At 40.6% G+C, this 16,351-nt stretch overlaps 2 protein-coding genes across 2 annotated transcripts; both read left to right on the top strand.

Annotated features, from left to right (window-relative positions):
- The first annotated feature begins 2,230 nt into the window (after positions 1 to 2,230).
- si:ch211-145o7.3 (forkhead box protein N2) lies at positions 2,231 to 5,305 on the top strand. The gene is made up of 4 exons (XM_056439772.1): positions 2,231 to 2,842; positions 3,126 to 3,247; positions 3,667 to 3,722; positions 4,116 to 5,305. The coding sequence occupies exons 1-4, from the start codon at positions 2,231 to 2,233 to the stop codon at positions 4,466 to 4,468; spliced, it is 1,143 nt and encodes a 380-aa protein (XP_056295747.1). The 3' UTR covers positions 4,469 to 5,305.
- A 594-nt stretch (positions 5,306 to 5,899) lies between these two features.
- On the top strand, positions 5,900 to 14,689 carry atl3 (atlastin 3). Its single transcript, XM_056439840.1, has 14 exons — positions 5,900 to 6,006; positions 7,363 to 7,585; positions 8,210 to 8,344; positions 9,030 to 9,134; positions 9,215 to 9,265; positions 9,784 to 9,840; positions 9,968 to 10,060; positions 10,393 to 10,531; positions 10,632 to 10,759; positions 10,840 to 10,896; positions 10,993 to 11,064; positions 11,164 to 11,355; positions 11,531 to 11,770; positions 12,502 to 14,689. Exons 2-14 carry the CDS (start codon positions 7,382 to 7,384, stop codon positions 12,562 to 12,564), a joined length of 1,536 nt encoding a protein of 511 aa, XP_056295815.1. The 5' UTR covers positions 5,900 to 6,006; positions 7,363 to 7,381; the 3' UTR covers positions 12,565 to 14,689.
- The last annotated feature ends 1,662 nt before the right edge of the window (positions 14,690 to 16,351 follow it).

Genomic DNA, 16,351 nt, shown 5'->3' with positions numbered 1-16,351 from the left:
CTGACTGGGGCTGGGAGGACTACTGTGATAGGGAGGCGGGGTTAAATAACCGATCACCCATCATCACACATCACAGACGACATGGTCAACTACAACAGACACTCTGGGACCACCTCAGGCAGCTCAGGAAATTTAAATTTAAAGGAGAGGATCCTTCAGTCCTTCCTTCTCTCTCCTTGTAGAGAGCGGAGCTCCTGGCGGGCAATCACAGCAGCCTGGACAGCCTGGTTTGGCAACAGGAAGGTTTGCAGAGAGTAGTGCAGAGAGTAGTGCATGCACTATTGGACACACCTCCCCACCACCCAGGACCACTACACCAGGAGGTGCAGAACCAGCCAGAAGGAGGCAGCATGGATCAGGACCCCCACACCACCAACAACAGACTGTTGCTGCTGCTGGGCGGCTGTAGCGGCGCGGCTAGTCACGAGAGAAGCAGAGAGAGAGAGGGGACGGAGTTTTCAGGCTCAGGCCCTCAGGCCATCCGACGACCACCAGGACCCCCCACCAGGACCCCTCTTAGGCACACACACACACACACACACACACACACACACACACACACACACACACACACACACACACACATATTGTAAATTAAATTGTGTGTTGTTGTTTGTTTTTATTGTAAATAGTGTTGTTTTGCACTCCCTGCTGCCCTGCATTGATCATTGCATTTCATTTCATGCACCCTGTGTGTGTATGTGACAAATAAAACATCTTGAATCTTGAATCTTGAATCTTGATATGGGATTTCATGCTCACATTTTTGTGGTTTCAATAAGGACATGTTTTCGTTCAGGGTCCGAGTGTCTTTGGCTACACGGTTTATTTTTGACTTACAAGCTGAGGTTGAACTTTCCAAATTTGAAATTAAACCCAGAGCCGTGCCAGAGTTTGAGTCATATAAACTTCCACAATAATCGAACATCCAAAATGTCCCTGTTGATGCATAATGACGTGAGGACTTTTACTCCGGGACTTTTAATGTCTATGTCATTGATTGTCCCGAGACTGTATAATTTGAACGGGAGCGCGCATGTGAACGCGCACACTGCAAAGCGTCCTTCTCGTTTCCATGGAGACCTCGGACGGCAACAGAACACGATAGGTGTCCGGCCCCGAGTCTCGTCTAAATTCACCTTTATCTCTTGAACGACGTGTTTTGAACACTTAAGGAGCTCTGCACTCTGCCTCATTCCTCGTTGTGGTTGTCTGGTGAGTAACTTTAGTTCATACTGGTCGTTTTGAAGCACAAGGTAACAACACCTGGGAGAGGACAAATGAAACTTTATATCCTTCCGCCATTTGCCTGCTGAACTGCTTTGTAGAGCCATGTGGCATCACATGAAAAAATCAACTTTCAGGGCGAATATTAATTCGATTTTCCTCCCATTGTTAGTCTGTTAAACGCATTTAATCAATTTCAGCGTAACTTCAGTATGTATACGAGCAAAAGAGACTTAGTAGACCTGCACCTGTCCACTGTGCTTTAACAACGGGAGATGGAAAGCTGCTCGGAGTGGACGAGTGCCCACATCGTGGACTTTGTTCGTTTTTTAGATGTTCAGCAGAGAGGAACGGAAAGCTAAAATTTAACCGAAATATGGTTTCTTTACTGCAGCATTTTCCATCAGCTCTTTTAGTCAATAAGTGAGTAAGGACCACCTTGTATGTTTCAATTATTGATTATTTTTTGAAAAGCAGTTTTTTCAAAAGTGTAGTTTACTATGCCTTTACAAAGGGTAAAGACCATGCAAATACTTACAATTGTCAATTTCTCGATTGTATTGTCTTGTTCACTCAAAAGATGTATATGCTGAACGGATTGTAATGTTCTTTGTGATTTTAGGCTGTATGGATAAAACTGACTGGACTTGACTACTGTCCATAGTGCAATGGCTCTTTGCTTTTAGACTAAAGTAGATTAGATTGGATTAAATTGTATTGTAATTGCACAGATTACAGGTACAATAAATCCAATTTAGTTATCAGAAGTGCAAAATATAGTAAAATACAAATGTATAAAGTAATAGAATAACCCGTGAAGGATGGATATCAATACGCTATGGTTATATTCCATGAACATGTGCAACAGTTATAAAAGTCAACTTGTAATCCTGCTTTACATGATTAATTCCTTCCATCAGTAGTTTTGATTGATTTGATCTATTTCTGTTATTTCCTGCAGCAGTGTGCTGAATGACCCTGGAAGTTGCCGCCAGGGAGCGAGATGGAGAACCGCTCTCATACACTGCTGCCCTCGTCACCGTGTCCTCCCACTTTTGAAGGGTCCCTACCTTTCTCCTCCTCGCCGCATCAGACTTGCTCAGACGGCCGTGTTTCACTGCCACTTTCACCTATTTCGTTTCCCTCGTCCCCGACCTCACTTTCTCCAGCAACTGCCGAGTCAATTCATTCTTCCTCGCCTCTTTCACACTGCACAGCCTCTTACTGCCTCGAAGGATCAAACATACAGGGCCTCAGCCCGGTGAACGTATCTGACCAGGATGACCTGACCTGCCTCAACTGGCTGCATCAGAGGGGCAACCTGCTGCCGCTGAAGTCCCTTCATAAAATGACACCACTGCCTCAGCTAGAGTCCTCTGTACCGGCCCGTCCTCTTCCTCCTGCCTCGTCCAAGCCACCGTACTCCTTCAGTAGTCTTATTTTCATGGCAATAGAAGACTCGTCTGACAGGAGGCTTCCAGTGAAGGACATCTACGATTGGATTGTGAATCATTTCCCCTTCTACCGGACAGCCTCTGGAGGCTGGAGGAACTCCGTCAGACACAACCTATCCCTGAGCAAGAGCTTTCGCCGTATTCAAAGGGACAAGAGCCAGGTGGGGACATGGCTTGTGTCAACCACACTAAGAGCCACTTGATAGTGTGTGCTTCAAATGTAGGACAGATATTTAAGCATCCACTTCACTGAAATGTGCTTGAGCTACACACTGAATGCAGACGTGCTGCTCTGTAGTCGAGTCAGCAACTAAACTGCCCTACAGGGGAAAGTACATGTATGTACTCCACTTGTGTTTCTTTGACTCCTGTCAGTGTGGCTTCAGACTAAATTCTGGGCATTTGAACTTTGAGTGTTTTAAGTGTTTTTGTGTTTTCTTCCAGTCAGTGGGTAAGGGATCCCTGTGGTGTGTGTGTTCAGAGTATCGTCCGGCGCTCCTCGAGGTGCTGAGGAAGACCCACAGTTATCACAGCACCAACATCAATCTGTTAAACAAGCCTGCACTGTGAGTATGATCACACAGTATGAGCAAACATCATGTTCACGTGCCAGAATTCGCTTCTCAAATTTGAGAATTTACTTCTTTTAATATAGAAAAATATATTTGGTTTCCATTTGGTTGGACAAAACGCACAATTTCAAGACTTATCCTTTGGCTATTGCCAATTGCAATGGCCATCTTCCACCCAAAAAATTTGGAAAAAGAAAAAGAATAATTTATGTCAGCTCTACAAAATGGTACTTTCGTCAGCATTCCTGTGTTGTTTTTTTAGTTAACTCAGTACAATCTATTTATCGCCTTCTAACCAGAGCAGTTAGTTGTAGCTACTTTGCCTGGAGTGGATAAGTAGGTTTTGAATAATATTCCATTTTGTCTTGTGTATTTTATGTACTTTTCTAACTATTTTCCCTTGTTGTGTGCAGGTTGGAGGGAGCTGAATTTGTGGTGCCTGCAGTGTGCGACTCTATTGAAGTGTCAGGTTAGTGATGAGGTGACCCGGGGTGCTTGATTAGCACATGTGCTTACACATTTGACCCTTTATGATTTTCTTTTAGTCTGCAATATTTTATCAATGGAGTAACTTCTCTCTGTGACACTTTATCTGCAACTTTTCTCATTCTCTGCAGCTTTCTCAGCATGCAACGTTGTTCTTGTGTTTGTGTTCCGTTGTCATGGAAACACCCCTATATTACCTTGGCAACCCAGCAATAGTGCTCAGTCTCTTTTATGTCCCCTCATTTATTTTCTGGGCGCTATAGCGGTATATGGGCCCATATGGCCATGGAAGAGTCTGACAAGTGGTGGTTCAACCAACCTGCAAGAAAACAAGTTATTAATATCAATGTTTCTCTGACTCTTTTCTCTCATGCAGATCCTCTCTCTCATGCCCTCCTCCTCTCCACACCCTCTTCCCAAATACTGACCATCGACAATCCAACTTTCTCTGACAACCCACTGTGCCCTTTGACCCCAGACCACGAGGAGCTTGTCACGATGGAGTCGGTTGAATACCAGCATGGGGAGGTCAGTGAGGAGATGGAAAAGGACCCCCTGTCAGACAGCGGGTACATTGAGCTACACTATTACCAGTCTCACCAGTACCAGTACTTGGTGCTACCGGGTGACACAGAGTTGGATCTAGAGACTGTGGAGATCTTTCAGCTCGATGCTGAGGCCCAGGAGGCTGCTGGGTCACTGCTGGACCTGGCAGGCGGCGTATATTAATGTTACATCCCATCTAACAATCACAACTGATAGAAAGCTTCAATCCACCGTAAGCAAATACTCCAACAAAGAAACATATACAGGGATTTATGTTTTAAAGGAGATGTTGATGCAAGTTGGCTGCTTCATCCTGAGACGTTGACACTGCCCTAAGCTCTTTTTGTAGTTAGGTAAATAATATAGATAAAATTGTTGATGGACGAACAAGAATATAAATCAGATTTCTTAATATGTGTTCAGTCACTTTCAATGCAAAAGCTGAATTTACCATGATACAATGACAACATGGACAAAGACAAGGGGGAGCGGAGAGTATTATTTGAGAATGATCTTCCCTACAGTAAGTTTGTGTTTTTTTACTCACTACTTTTATTCTCAGGGTGGAGGGACTGCTTCCAACTCAAGAAAAAGTACTTATTCTCAAGTTAAAGTAAGAGACCAAATTTTCTTTATAAGAAGGTTTTTTAGAGGTTACTTTATGAGAAAAAAAATCTTAAGAACAAACTTAGGCTGAATATATTGTCCTTAACAGTGTTATTATAGCCTGTTCTGAAAATGCTGCCTTTTTAAAAGTAGTTGAGTATAATACCTGATTTCAAAGTACTTTAATTTATAAGTAGTAGCTTTCTCTCAAAAGGTGGAACAGCACTACTCAATTAGTCACACCAATTTGTATTTATAATTGATATATTTTTACCTGTTATCATTCTTCTGATAATGTATGAGAGAGTTGATGTAGGCTACATTATGTTATGTTACTAAAGTTCTTTTAATTTTCCTGTCAGCTAAACTAAATTGTCTTCAATCAAGCATAGTTTGATTGGAATTTTGAGGTAAAATGCAAAATAAACTCACTGCCATTTAAATGACTTTACATTACATTTATGTTTGTAAATTGCATGTATTTGAAAAAATTGTTAATCTTTTAATCTAACAAATAGAATATGTTGTGCTGTTATTGTGAATAAAATTAGCTTGTTTTTAATGTACGTCTATTTTTGTTTGCGCTGCAGTTTTTTTATGTTTCTGAATGAATTCATCATCTATCCTGTGTTGTTATTGTTTACAATGAATGAATGGAGCGAATCAATTAGAACCACGCGACTATTAAGCGACTGATAAATATGCATAATGGTAATGTAGTCAATCAGAACCTGGTTGCTAAGCTACAACGTGTTTTATCAACATAAATATTTCATTTGAATATACGCAAAACACCAAACTTCTGTTTTTCATTACCTGTCCGGGTAGTTCCGTATTCGTTTAACGAGTCAACTTTACATTAAAAACTACATTTCCCAACGCTTTGAAACAGTGCCGGCATGCTGGGATGTGTAGTTTGTCGATAGGTTGATGCGCAAGCAAGAAGCCACAGTTGAAACTACATTTCCCAGACTACGTCGTGCAGGAAGAATGCGGACGTGTGTGAGTTTCGTGGTGGAAAAAAGTTATCAGTTATTTTCAAGCCAGTGTAGAAAAAAAGTCACGCTACAGTCGTTTCGCCACGATTGTGTTGAAGCTGTTTGAAGACGCCAAAGGTAACAACTCACTGGAAAGAAACCTGATAATTGTGTTTACATTAGAAATGATCGCTGCGTCGTTCGTTGCTGTCGCACTCGTTCCCTTTAACCGCAAATAACAGATACGCGTTACCTTTGTCCCGTTTAGTTTGAGTTCACTTGTGTAAACAGACTATTAACTACAACCGGGAACTACTTAAATAGACGGTAAATACGTATGTGCTTTATCTTGATAGCTGATTTCACGCCAACATTAACATTTGAGATCTGTTTGGCTTTGTCAGCCTGGTGCCAGTGGAGCTAACGCGGATGTCTACGCCAAGTCGCAGTTGCAATTACGTTAATTATAGAGAAAGTACTGCGGAGTTTGACTTGTTTCATGTGGGACTTGCGCATAGCAAAGTTAAGGCCGATTGCAATATGGGAGTTTAACTCTCAGACCTGCAGCATATTTTAACATTGCAACACACTGCGAGGCACAATGCCGCCGGGTGCCACACCTATTTGGGTTTGTGTAGAAAGGATAAAGCGAGTTTATACTGTTATAAGCACAGATTGACTGACAAGCATGTCGCCACCCTGCCTTAGTGGATCAACAACAATGAAGTCCTCGGTTAAAATGGTGAATGCACTAGCTGGAGGCCAGGCAGCGTGACACCCAGAGCAACATGTTGTGTCTGACGGAAGGATCACTGCACGTCTGATTGTTCAGTCGACACAGGCGGAGTGGTATTAATGAGTCAACCGTTTTGGGAGGGATTATCATCCGAATCTCATTTTGTATTGATGAACGTCATTTGCACAGCAGTTTACTCTTTAGGCCTACAACTAATAACTATTGTCATTATTCATTCATCGACTGGGTATTTTTCCATTAGTTTTCATGTGATCAATGTATTTATACTTTCTGGTCAGGGACAGACAATAACTCCATTCGGAAGTGTTCCTTTAAAAGTAACAACAGTCCCACAACTGTCTTAAACTTGCATGTGACCAGCCAACACAAGACGACTAAATAAGTTCTAAAAGTTTGATTAATAAGTTAAGATACAGAAAAATAAGCAAACAACCAGCAACTAATTATGTTTGGTAAATATGAATAACTAAAACTCTTCAGAGAAGATCTACATTTAAATCTAACAGTTCTCTTTTGAAGACTAAAAGTGACAGTCAACTGGCATATAACTACTTGGAAAATCTATTTTTTGATAATTGTTAGTCATTCATTAATGTCAGAGATTCCCCATTCACACTTTCCTAACGTAATTAGTTGCTGCTTTCCGTTGCTTTAAGGTCGTTGTAGATTGATATTTGTTTTACTTTTCTAGAATAGCTTCTGTACTAACCTGTTGTTTTTGCCTACAATGTTCACAGAGACCAGTACCTCTTCAGGATGGCGAGCAAACCAGGCCCAGTCCAGATCGTCACAGTGTGTAAGGAGGAACACTCCTTTGCTTTGGACACAGAGGCTTTGGCTCGGGTCCTGTTGGCCCCCGAGGTCAGAGACAAGAATGTGGTGGTGCTGTCGGTGGCTGGAGCCTTAAGAAAGGGCAAGAGCTTCCTGCTTGATTTCATGCTCCGCTACATGTACAGAAAGGTGAGTAGTACGATGTGACAGGACCTTTTAGTGCCTCACCAGACATCGTATGTGTCGACTGTACACATCACATAAAGAGGGCTCAGTTGATGTTGAAACGTTGTCATGCTAACTAATGAGTGCTAATGCTACTGACTAATGCCCAACCCTGCTGCAACATGTGAACTAACTAGTTCACTTAACAGGAGTGTTTGAGATCGTAGTCATGCCCTATAGTTAGGAGTGGAGTCCATGAAGATCAACCTAGTTGTTTTTGTACATCCCTTGTAGATGCAGCTAATGCCTTGCATTTCATCTGCTGCTGCTAGTTTATCAATCACATTGTTTGTGGTAACTCCAATACAGTTCTCAAAGTATAGATAACTGGGTAGTCGTGGATAATTCTGACCTGATTAAGATCTACTAGTACTATACTTGTACTGTTTTTGAACAGCTGGGGTTTTAATTAAAAACTCAGGTTAACATATTTTCAGCTGTTGCTATAGTCTTCAGAATAATTGGAACTACATGACAAGGCATGTTTATTTTTTTTTGTATAAGACAGAAGGTTTCATTGCATAGAGTTTCATGTAGAAGGCCCAGCCTGCCCCAACTGATCTAGAAAGTGTGTTTGTATTTCTGCAGGGGGACGATAACTGGCTGGGTGAGGATGACGAGCCGCTGACTGGATTTTCTTGGAGAGGTGGTTCTGAACCAGAGACAACAGGCATCCAGCTGTGGAGTGAAGTGTTCCTCATCCAAAAGAGCGATGGAACAGAGGTACTTTACATATATTTGTTTATCTATGTACCATATGTTTGTCCAGAAACATAGGATTTAGAATTTAGATAATGTTGTCAAATGACTACTTTGGTCATTGTTTGTTCAACAGTCTCCCCTATATTTTCCCCTTATTGATCTTCTCCTCCCCCCCCCACCCCCCCACCGTCTTTGAAGCTACACGTTCTAATTTGTTAGTCTCACTTGCATGTTTGTTGTGCTTGGGGGGGGGGGGGGGGGAGTCTATTTCTGCATATATCATCCGTCCATCTGTTGAATTTTGTGAACGCGATACCTCAAATGCCGAAAGGGAATTTCTTCCGATTTTGCACAAACATCCATTTGGACTCGGGCATGAACTGATTATTATATTCTGGTGAACAAAGGTCACTGTGAGCTCACAAAACACATTTTTTTCCGTAACTCAAGGATTCATATTATATTTATTAACAATGTCACACAAGTCTAATACATTATGGTATGATGACATTTTGGACAGACATGGATGTGAACATAACTTGACTGGTTCACATTCAAGGCATACGACTGCAAATTCTAGTGTTTTATCTCATTTATGTCAATGAAAATTATACTTCATTGCATTTTTATTTGTTGTTTAACAAAACAAGCAATCTATAGATGTCACTTTGGGTTCTGGGAAATTACAATATGCATTTTATTGCAGGTGGCAGTATTGTTGATGGACACGCAGGGAGCCTTCGATAACCAGTCCACCGTGAAGGACTGTGCCACCATCTTTGCCCTCAGCACCATGACCAGCTCGATACAGGTGACTGATCTCTGACCGGCAATGACTTTATCATTTATTTTTATTCATGTAATGTATGCTCATTTTTCTCTCTTTTGTAGATCTACAATCTGTCACAGAACATGCAAGAGGACGATCTGCAGCAGCTACAGGTCTGTTTACTAAATTTAGCATCTGATCAGATTAGTATGATTAGTCAGATTAGATAAAGCACCTTTCTAGTCTTCAGACTTCTCAAGGCGTTTTAATCTACATGTCAAGATTCACCGTTTAAGCACACCGTCATTCTGTTCATGCCATGCGAGGTGCCAACCTGCCAGTCAGGATCTATTCTAATGCTCATTCACACACCGATGGCGCAGCCAAGGAGCATTTTGGGGTTCGGTTTCTTTCCCAAGGAAACGAACATGTGGACCGGAGGAGCTGGGGATCAAACGATTAGTGAACAACCCGCTACACCTCCTGCACCACAGCAGCTTTATTTTGATGCAAAACCTCTGCATGTTGGAACATTTGAACAAAGGATTGAGACACAGGATATGAAATATAAAGTTCTTATAATAAACCTTTCTGCTTCTAACAGAAGGGTCTTTTTTGTAATATCACTTATCATTTACATTAGGTGCTCTCCAGATTTTTGCTTCTCAGTAATAACTTTGTATAATCATAGCTGTTCACGGAGTATGGTCGTCTTGCCATGGATGAGATCTTTCAGAAGCCCTTCCAGGTGAGAGAGAACACAATATGTGACTCATTCGTTGCTGATGTTTGATATCTATCCGATTGTTGCTCCTCCCTTTTACAAAAAAAACTATATTTTCTTTAATTTAACACCTTTATTTTTCCTCTTACAGTCCTTAATGTTCCTAATCAGGGACTGGAGCTTTCCCTATGAATATTCCTACGGGTTTAAAGGCGGCAATGAGTTCCTGGATAAACGGTTACAGGTACCAATTCTGTCTCATTGATTTGGAAGAATATTATTACATTACATTACATTACATGTCATTTAGCAGACGCTTTTATCCAAAGCGACTTACAATAAGTGCATTTCAACCTAGAGTACAAACTAAGAACAACAAGAATACAGGAAGTAACATTTCCTCAACATAGTCGAACTACAAAAGTACCATAAGTAAGTGCTATTTAAGAGCCACTGAAGTGCAAATCTGTGTTTTAATCCAGATATAGTCGGAAAAGGTGTGTTATTAATCCACTTGTCTAATCTTTGCCTAACACTGAGTTTGGGATTGTGCTTTTTTAATATTGATGTCTCAAGGTCAATGAGAGCCAGCATGAGGAGCTACAAACAGTGAGGGATCACATCCATTCCTGCTTCAGCAACATTTCCTGCTTCTTGTTACCTCACCCTGGGTTGAAGGTTGCCACCAGCCCAGTTTTCGAGGGACAGCTTCATGGTAAGAGCCCCGTTTCCACACTATTCTAATGTGTTTACGGTTCATGTTTAGCAGAATACTCAATGCAGTCTTAACTTTTGGTACTTATTTTTGACCTTAGCTATTGCCCCGGAGTTTAAAGAGGAGCTGAGGAGCCTGATCCCTAAACTGCTGCATCCGGATCGCCTGTGTGAGAAAGAAATAAATGGAAACAAAGTCACTTGCAGGGGCCTGCTCGAGTTCTTCAAGGTAACTTCTTCTCCATCCGAGTTTTCCTGCTAAACCAAATTTTTTTTCTATGTCTAATATTGTAATGTTTGTCCTACCAGGCTTACATCAAGATCTACCAGGGAGAAGATCTGCCACAGCCAAAGACGATGCTCATGGTATGTACATGATTAACGTATATACGTTTTAAGATGAACATTTTGTTTTGTTTTCTACTCCAACACAATTCACATGTGCCACTTTTTTTCCACCAGGCTACAGCAGAGGCCAATAATCTGGCAGCCGTGGCAACTGCCAAAGATCAGTATAGCAAGAACATGGAGAGGGTGAGTTTCACTTAAGCGATGCCCGTAACACTTCTTCCCTCTGTTTATTATTGTGGGACATATAACTGACGATAAACGTTCTTTCTTTCCACTCTTAAGGTGTGCGGGGGAGACTTGCCCTATGTGGCTCCCGACTCTCTGGAGGAAAAGCATCAATTTAACTTCCGAGAGGCTCTTCATAACTTCTCCAAGACCAAAAAGATGGGCGGACAAGAGTTTTGTGACCGTTACCAGGCAGAGCTGGAAAAAGAGCTGGAGGAAATGTGGCAGTCACTCAGCAAGCACAACAAGGTAAGAGACTACTTAATAAACATGATAACCTTTGTCATTGGAATAAATATCAGTTAGTCAAACAAAATTAGTTTTACCACTTAAATTGATTGTCATTATTATTATTATTATTATTATTACATGCATTGCTGTTTAAGGCAGTGATATTATTTCCTAATCTTCTGTTTTTTAAAAGGCAAAAAACCTCTTCAACGCCTTCCGGACCCCTGCAGTGCTGTTTGTCCTGGTGTGCCTCCTCTATGTGGTGTCGGGTGTGTTGCTCTTCGTTGGCCTGTCTACCGTCGCCGTGGTGTGTGACTGTACTCTGGGTGTGGTCATGATGTCGATGCTGACGTGGGCCTTCATTCGCTACTCTGGTCGGTACCAGAATGTGGGAGGAGCCATCGACCAGGCTGCAGGTGTCGTCCTGGAGCAGGTGAGAATAAAGTGGCTGGTGTCTGTCTATAAGGCTTTCAGAGATTTTAGTTATGTAATTATATGTCACTGCATGAACCCATCATTCATGCCACTAGAGGGAGCAAAAGATTGTGTGAGGAACACAAGCTATCTCAAGAACTGCACTATGTGTGCAATGTTTGGATGATGATTATTTGTGGTTTCTTAAGACCATTTTATCATCAACTTTGTTGATGTTTAGATTTTGGTTGGTAAACCAGTGAAAACAGAATGTGGTTGAGGTCTCATTTGTTTATTTAACCCTCCTCCTGATTTAACGTGGCAGGTGAGGGAGGCCTGTGAGCCACATCTAGTTAATGTTTTTTGTTACGTGTGTTTTCTCTGTAACAGTTACAGTTTTAATATAACAGTTTTAAAAAGCCACACCCAGTTTGAACAATTCAATCCCATGTAAATTATTAATTTAAAACCCTCTAGTAACTAAACCCCACCCACATATTCTATTGCACATGGATTTTCTCTGTTACTTTACCTATTGCAACCATTTTTATTTAGTTAAGCTGGATCCAACTTCAACAGAGTTTTTACTTGCATGAAAACCAGCAGTGTTTTGATTGAATCCACTCTTCCTGACAAATGAGCGGCTTCAGTGAACACAAAAAAACAGAAGTCAGCGAGTGTTGCAAAACCCACATGACACAGTCTGCAGTCACATTAAATGTCCCTTTTTCGTTTCTTCTCCGTTTCCAGGCCACCGTGGTGTTGAACAAGTCGAGAGGTACGGCCACTGGTGACCATAAGAAATCCAGATAAAGGACCTCGGGACCTTTGTAATCTCGATGCAATGCTCCCAGCACACAACACAAGCACATATTCAGCACTAAAGCCTTATCATGCCTCCCATCGGAACAAACATGCAGTTCAACCACATTGGCACACGGTACAAACAATATGCCAATCCACCAGCATCGTTATTATGCACGTTACTCTGCCTGTTAGTCCAGACTTCTGTAAAGGTGAGGCAGGGAGTTAACTCATCTCAATCCCTCTTATTGATACTTCATGTCTTAAATTGACACTGCCATTATTTTACAAGTTTACAATTGGTCTTAATAGACATGTCAATGTTTACCTTTAAACTTATAAAACACGTACTTGGGTGTTTATTGTTCAAATGGGAAAAGTCAGGGTAATTATCAAAGAAAGCTTCTGCAGTATATCTTATTACCATTAAAACAAAGCTGGCTTTATAGCTTATACATTTATACATATCACTTTGTGGCTATATTTTTTTACTTTGCGGCCTTAAAGCATTCCATTCTGTTTGTAGATTTGCTTTATATTTGATATAAACTAGCATTTCTACTTTGAAAGGAGAACAGGATACGCACTTTCTATATAGCACAGAAGATTTTGGAAGTTGAATGTGATCTCATTTGTTTCAATTGCTTTGCTGTTTATTCCTTGATGGAAGGTGTGACACTTTATAGATTTTGATATTATACACGAGACTCTTCTCGTAAAATTATATATAAGGACTTGTATTCTGGACATTTTTCCGCTCCAAAGATGAGAAATTATTGCACAATATAATAAAACTAGCGACCAGTCAGCCAAAGATAGCTTTTAATATTTGATTGAAACTTTGACCGTGAACTCAAAACTCCAAAAAATACTTTTTCACTCAAACATGACAAGTATTGAACAAAATAACAAGCAGGATGTTTTGAACAGTAATAAGAACAATAAGTAGAAACCTATAAATAGTGTGACATTTTTTCCGCACGTTGTAAAAGATCCGTAACATGTTTCATATTTGCGCCTCAGATGAATTCTAGATGAAATGCTTTTAGTAGCCATTTGTAGCCTTTGCTATCAGCTCCACTGTGAGACAACTCTGATACTTCTCTATGACGCTTCGCTCACTTTAGTGATCTGGCTGCAGCTAAACGGTTTATCTGAACTGTTTAGTTCCAGGATAGTTGATTATGATCATTTCTAAACTCTATTAGAAAACGTTGTTGATGTAAAACTTATTTTTTACTTTGACAACAAGTTGTGCTAAATGTATCACTTTAAATAGCAATGAATCCAGTTTAAAACTACTGCGCGCTTCGGTCAGAGCTTTGCTTCAATTTAATTGCATGCAATGGTTGCATAACATATAATGAGACAATTTTTTAGAAAATGAACAAATACATTTAGATTTGTTTCTTCGGTCCTCGGTTACCTGCAGCCATTTAAAAGATAGACTACACAGTGGATTTATTACGTTTTAGTTTTCCTTTAGTGGGGCCAAGCAGGACATCTCAGGCCAACCTGGAAAGAACATGGCATTGGATTAAAGGAGTCTGAAACTTATTATTATTGGAAACTATGCCCTACATCTCTGAGGTAGATTCTTTTAGAGTGCATTCAATTGGAGAAGTGGAATGGCAAGCATTTTGTATTGTACAATAGGTCTTTTAAATGCCACAAGATTGTAAGACCTGAGAGCAAAAGTAGGATAATATAGTCTGTAATGATTTTGTATTGTGTCTTTAACAACTAAGCATATATTTCCTGCATTCAAATACAGAATTGACACAAAACACTAATAAAAAGTGCATACTGTAATGTAAAGTATCAGTGATAGTGTCGATATCAATCATACAAGTTCAAAAAAGAGACATGCAAATATGGATGATAGGAGACTTTAGATTTGTTACCATCATAGAGCACATTACATCTCTGTCCCTCTGCACAAGTGGAAGAAACGAGCACTTTCTTTTGCACCCCCCCCCCCCCCCTCTTTGGTGCTTTTTGCACTTTGCTCGTTCCAAAGGTAAATGCATGCAATATTGTAGTGAAAGCTAATGTAATAATCTCTTGCAAGGGTATTGTGGCCTTAACTTGAGAAATGCTGTTTTCTAAAGAATAAACAAAGCTTTGAACTGTTGTTGTGCCTTTTCAATCCTTTCTTTTATTTAAAGTGTCATTGGAGAACCTCAGCCGAGCCGTAAAGGTTGTACAAAACCAAAAAGTGTGTAGGATATTTTGAGGTCTCACATTATCCAGCAGCAGGTTGACCGTTACAAACACTTTCAAAGCCACTCATTTTACTCCTATCCACTAATGTTTTTTACAAAATGACTACTTATGTTAAGCTCTTGGTACATTTTTATTTCACGTATTTGAATAGCCACACATTTGATTTGATTGAACTTCATTGTCATTACAAAGTACTATCTAGCCAGATAGTTTAATCATACACGTATGAATGATAGTACAAAATGAACAATATGGAATATGTATGGTATGTAATATAATTGATATAAATATATACCATTTAAATCACATACAGTATAATTTGTAAACTAGTCTGAATAAATGTAGCTATGAACAGTAATTTAATATAATCAATGAACATGCGGCTATAGCTGCTGCTACACATACTGTATCTTAGCACATACAAAGGCTACTAATTGCGATTTAGTCTAAATATACTTTTTATTATTTATATTACTATGCACTTTACTGCTTATTGGGCTTCTGGTGAGATGGTGAAACTGAATGTATTTTTCGCTGTACTTGTACCTTGTCATGGTAATTAAGACAAATCTAATATGTATTAGCATTAATATATTATATGAACAGTAGGATTTGTGAGACTACTGGATGTTATCTGGAGCATAAACACATCTGAAGAAAATAAGATGAAACCATTTTATAATCCATCAGCTATGGTGGAGAACTATTTTATGAATGTAGAAGCTACTGAATTTATAGAAAACACGAGTTAGTTGGTGTGTCTTTTATTGAGCTAGTGTTTCTTATTTGGCAACATAATGAATGTGGGTCACATGTTACAGGCTTTGTGTTTACAACCAACGCCCCGTTAAGCCATAACCCACATGCCCCACAACAAAACAGCCCTGCCTCGGTATGAGTCGACCTGCGCTGTGATATTATAGCGTGTATATAGTTTTATTCTCCGGGAAAATGAGTGTGATCATCTCCCGCCCCCCGCTGCTGCCTCCCATCCTCACACTGACCCTCTGTGTCTTTCGCTCTCGCGCTCTCTCGCGCGCTCTCCCCTTCAACGCGATGCCGTGTACAGCAATCTGCTACGGCGAATTTTGTGTCCCTTGTTTCCTTATATGGTGATCAGCGTCGTGGCCCGACCCTCCTCGCGCTGTGAGCGAGGCGCGTGCACTGACCGCCGCCGCTCACCGTTCACTTCCATATTTGGAAGTGAGTCTAACAAAAACCGCACGATGGGGAGGGTGGAGAGAGAGAGAGCGACAGAGAGAGAGAAAGGGAGGGTGCATGGCGGATAAATTCCTCCCATCCGGAAAACTGCTTTGCGCCTGGCTGGCTGCTGACTTTCGGTTAAAACAGCAGAAGCACAATAGTTTTACTTATTCATCTCCTCACGCCACTGAATAATTATATTAGTAGCTCAACTTCACGTCCTTGAATACTGAACATATCGTGTTACAGTCACAATAATGGTTTCATACACCTAGGGACGCGTGTACTCAGGTTGTCTTTCATTCATTGAAAAAAGGGTTACGATTAAATTAAATAAACATGTTCGGTCTATAGTTGCGTTAAAGGC

The sequence above is a fragment of the Pseudoliparis swirei genome, chromosome 19 (assembly GCF_029220125.1).
Source record: "Pseudoliparis swirei isolate HS2019 ecotype Mariana Trench chromosome 19, NWPU_hadal_v1, whole genome shotgun sequence".
In the NCBI taxonomy this organism is placed as follows: Eukaryota; Metazoa; Chordata; class Actinopteri; order Perciformes; family Liparidae; genus Pseudoliparis; species Pseudoliparis swirei.
This window is presented reverse-complemented; position numbering and strand designations above follow the sequence as displayed.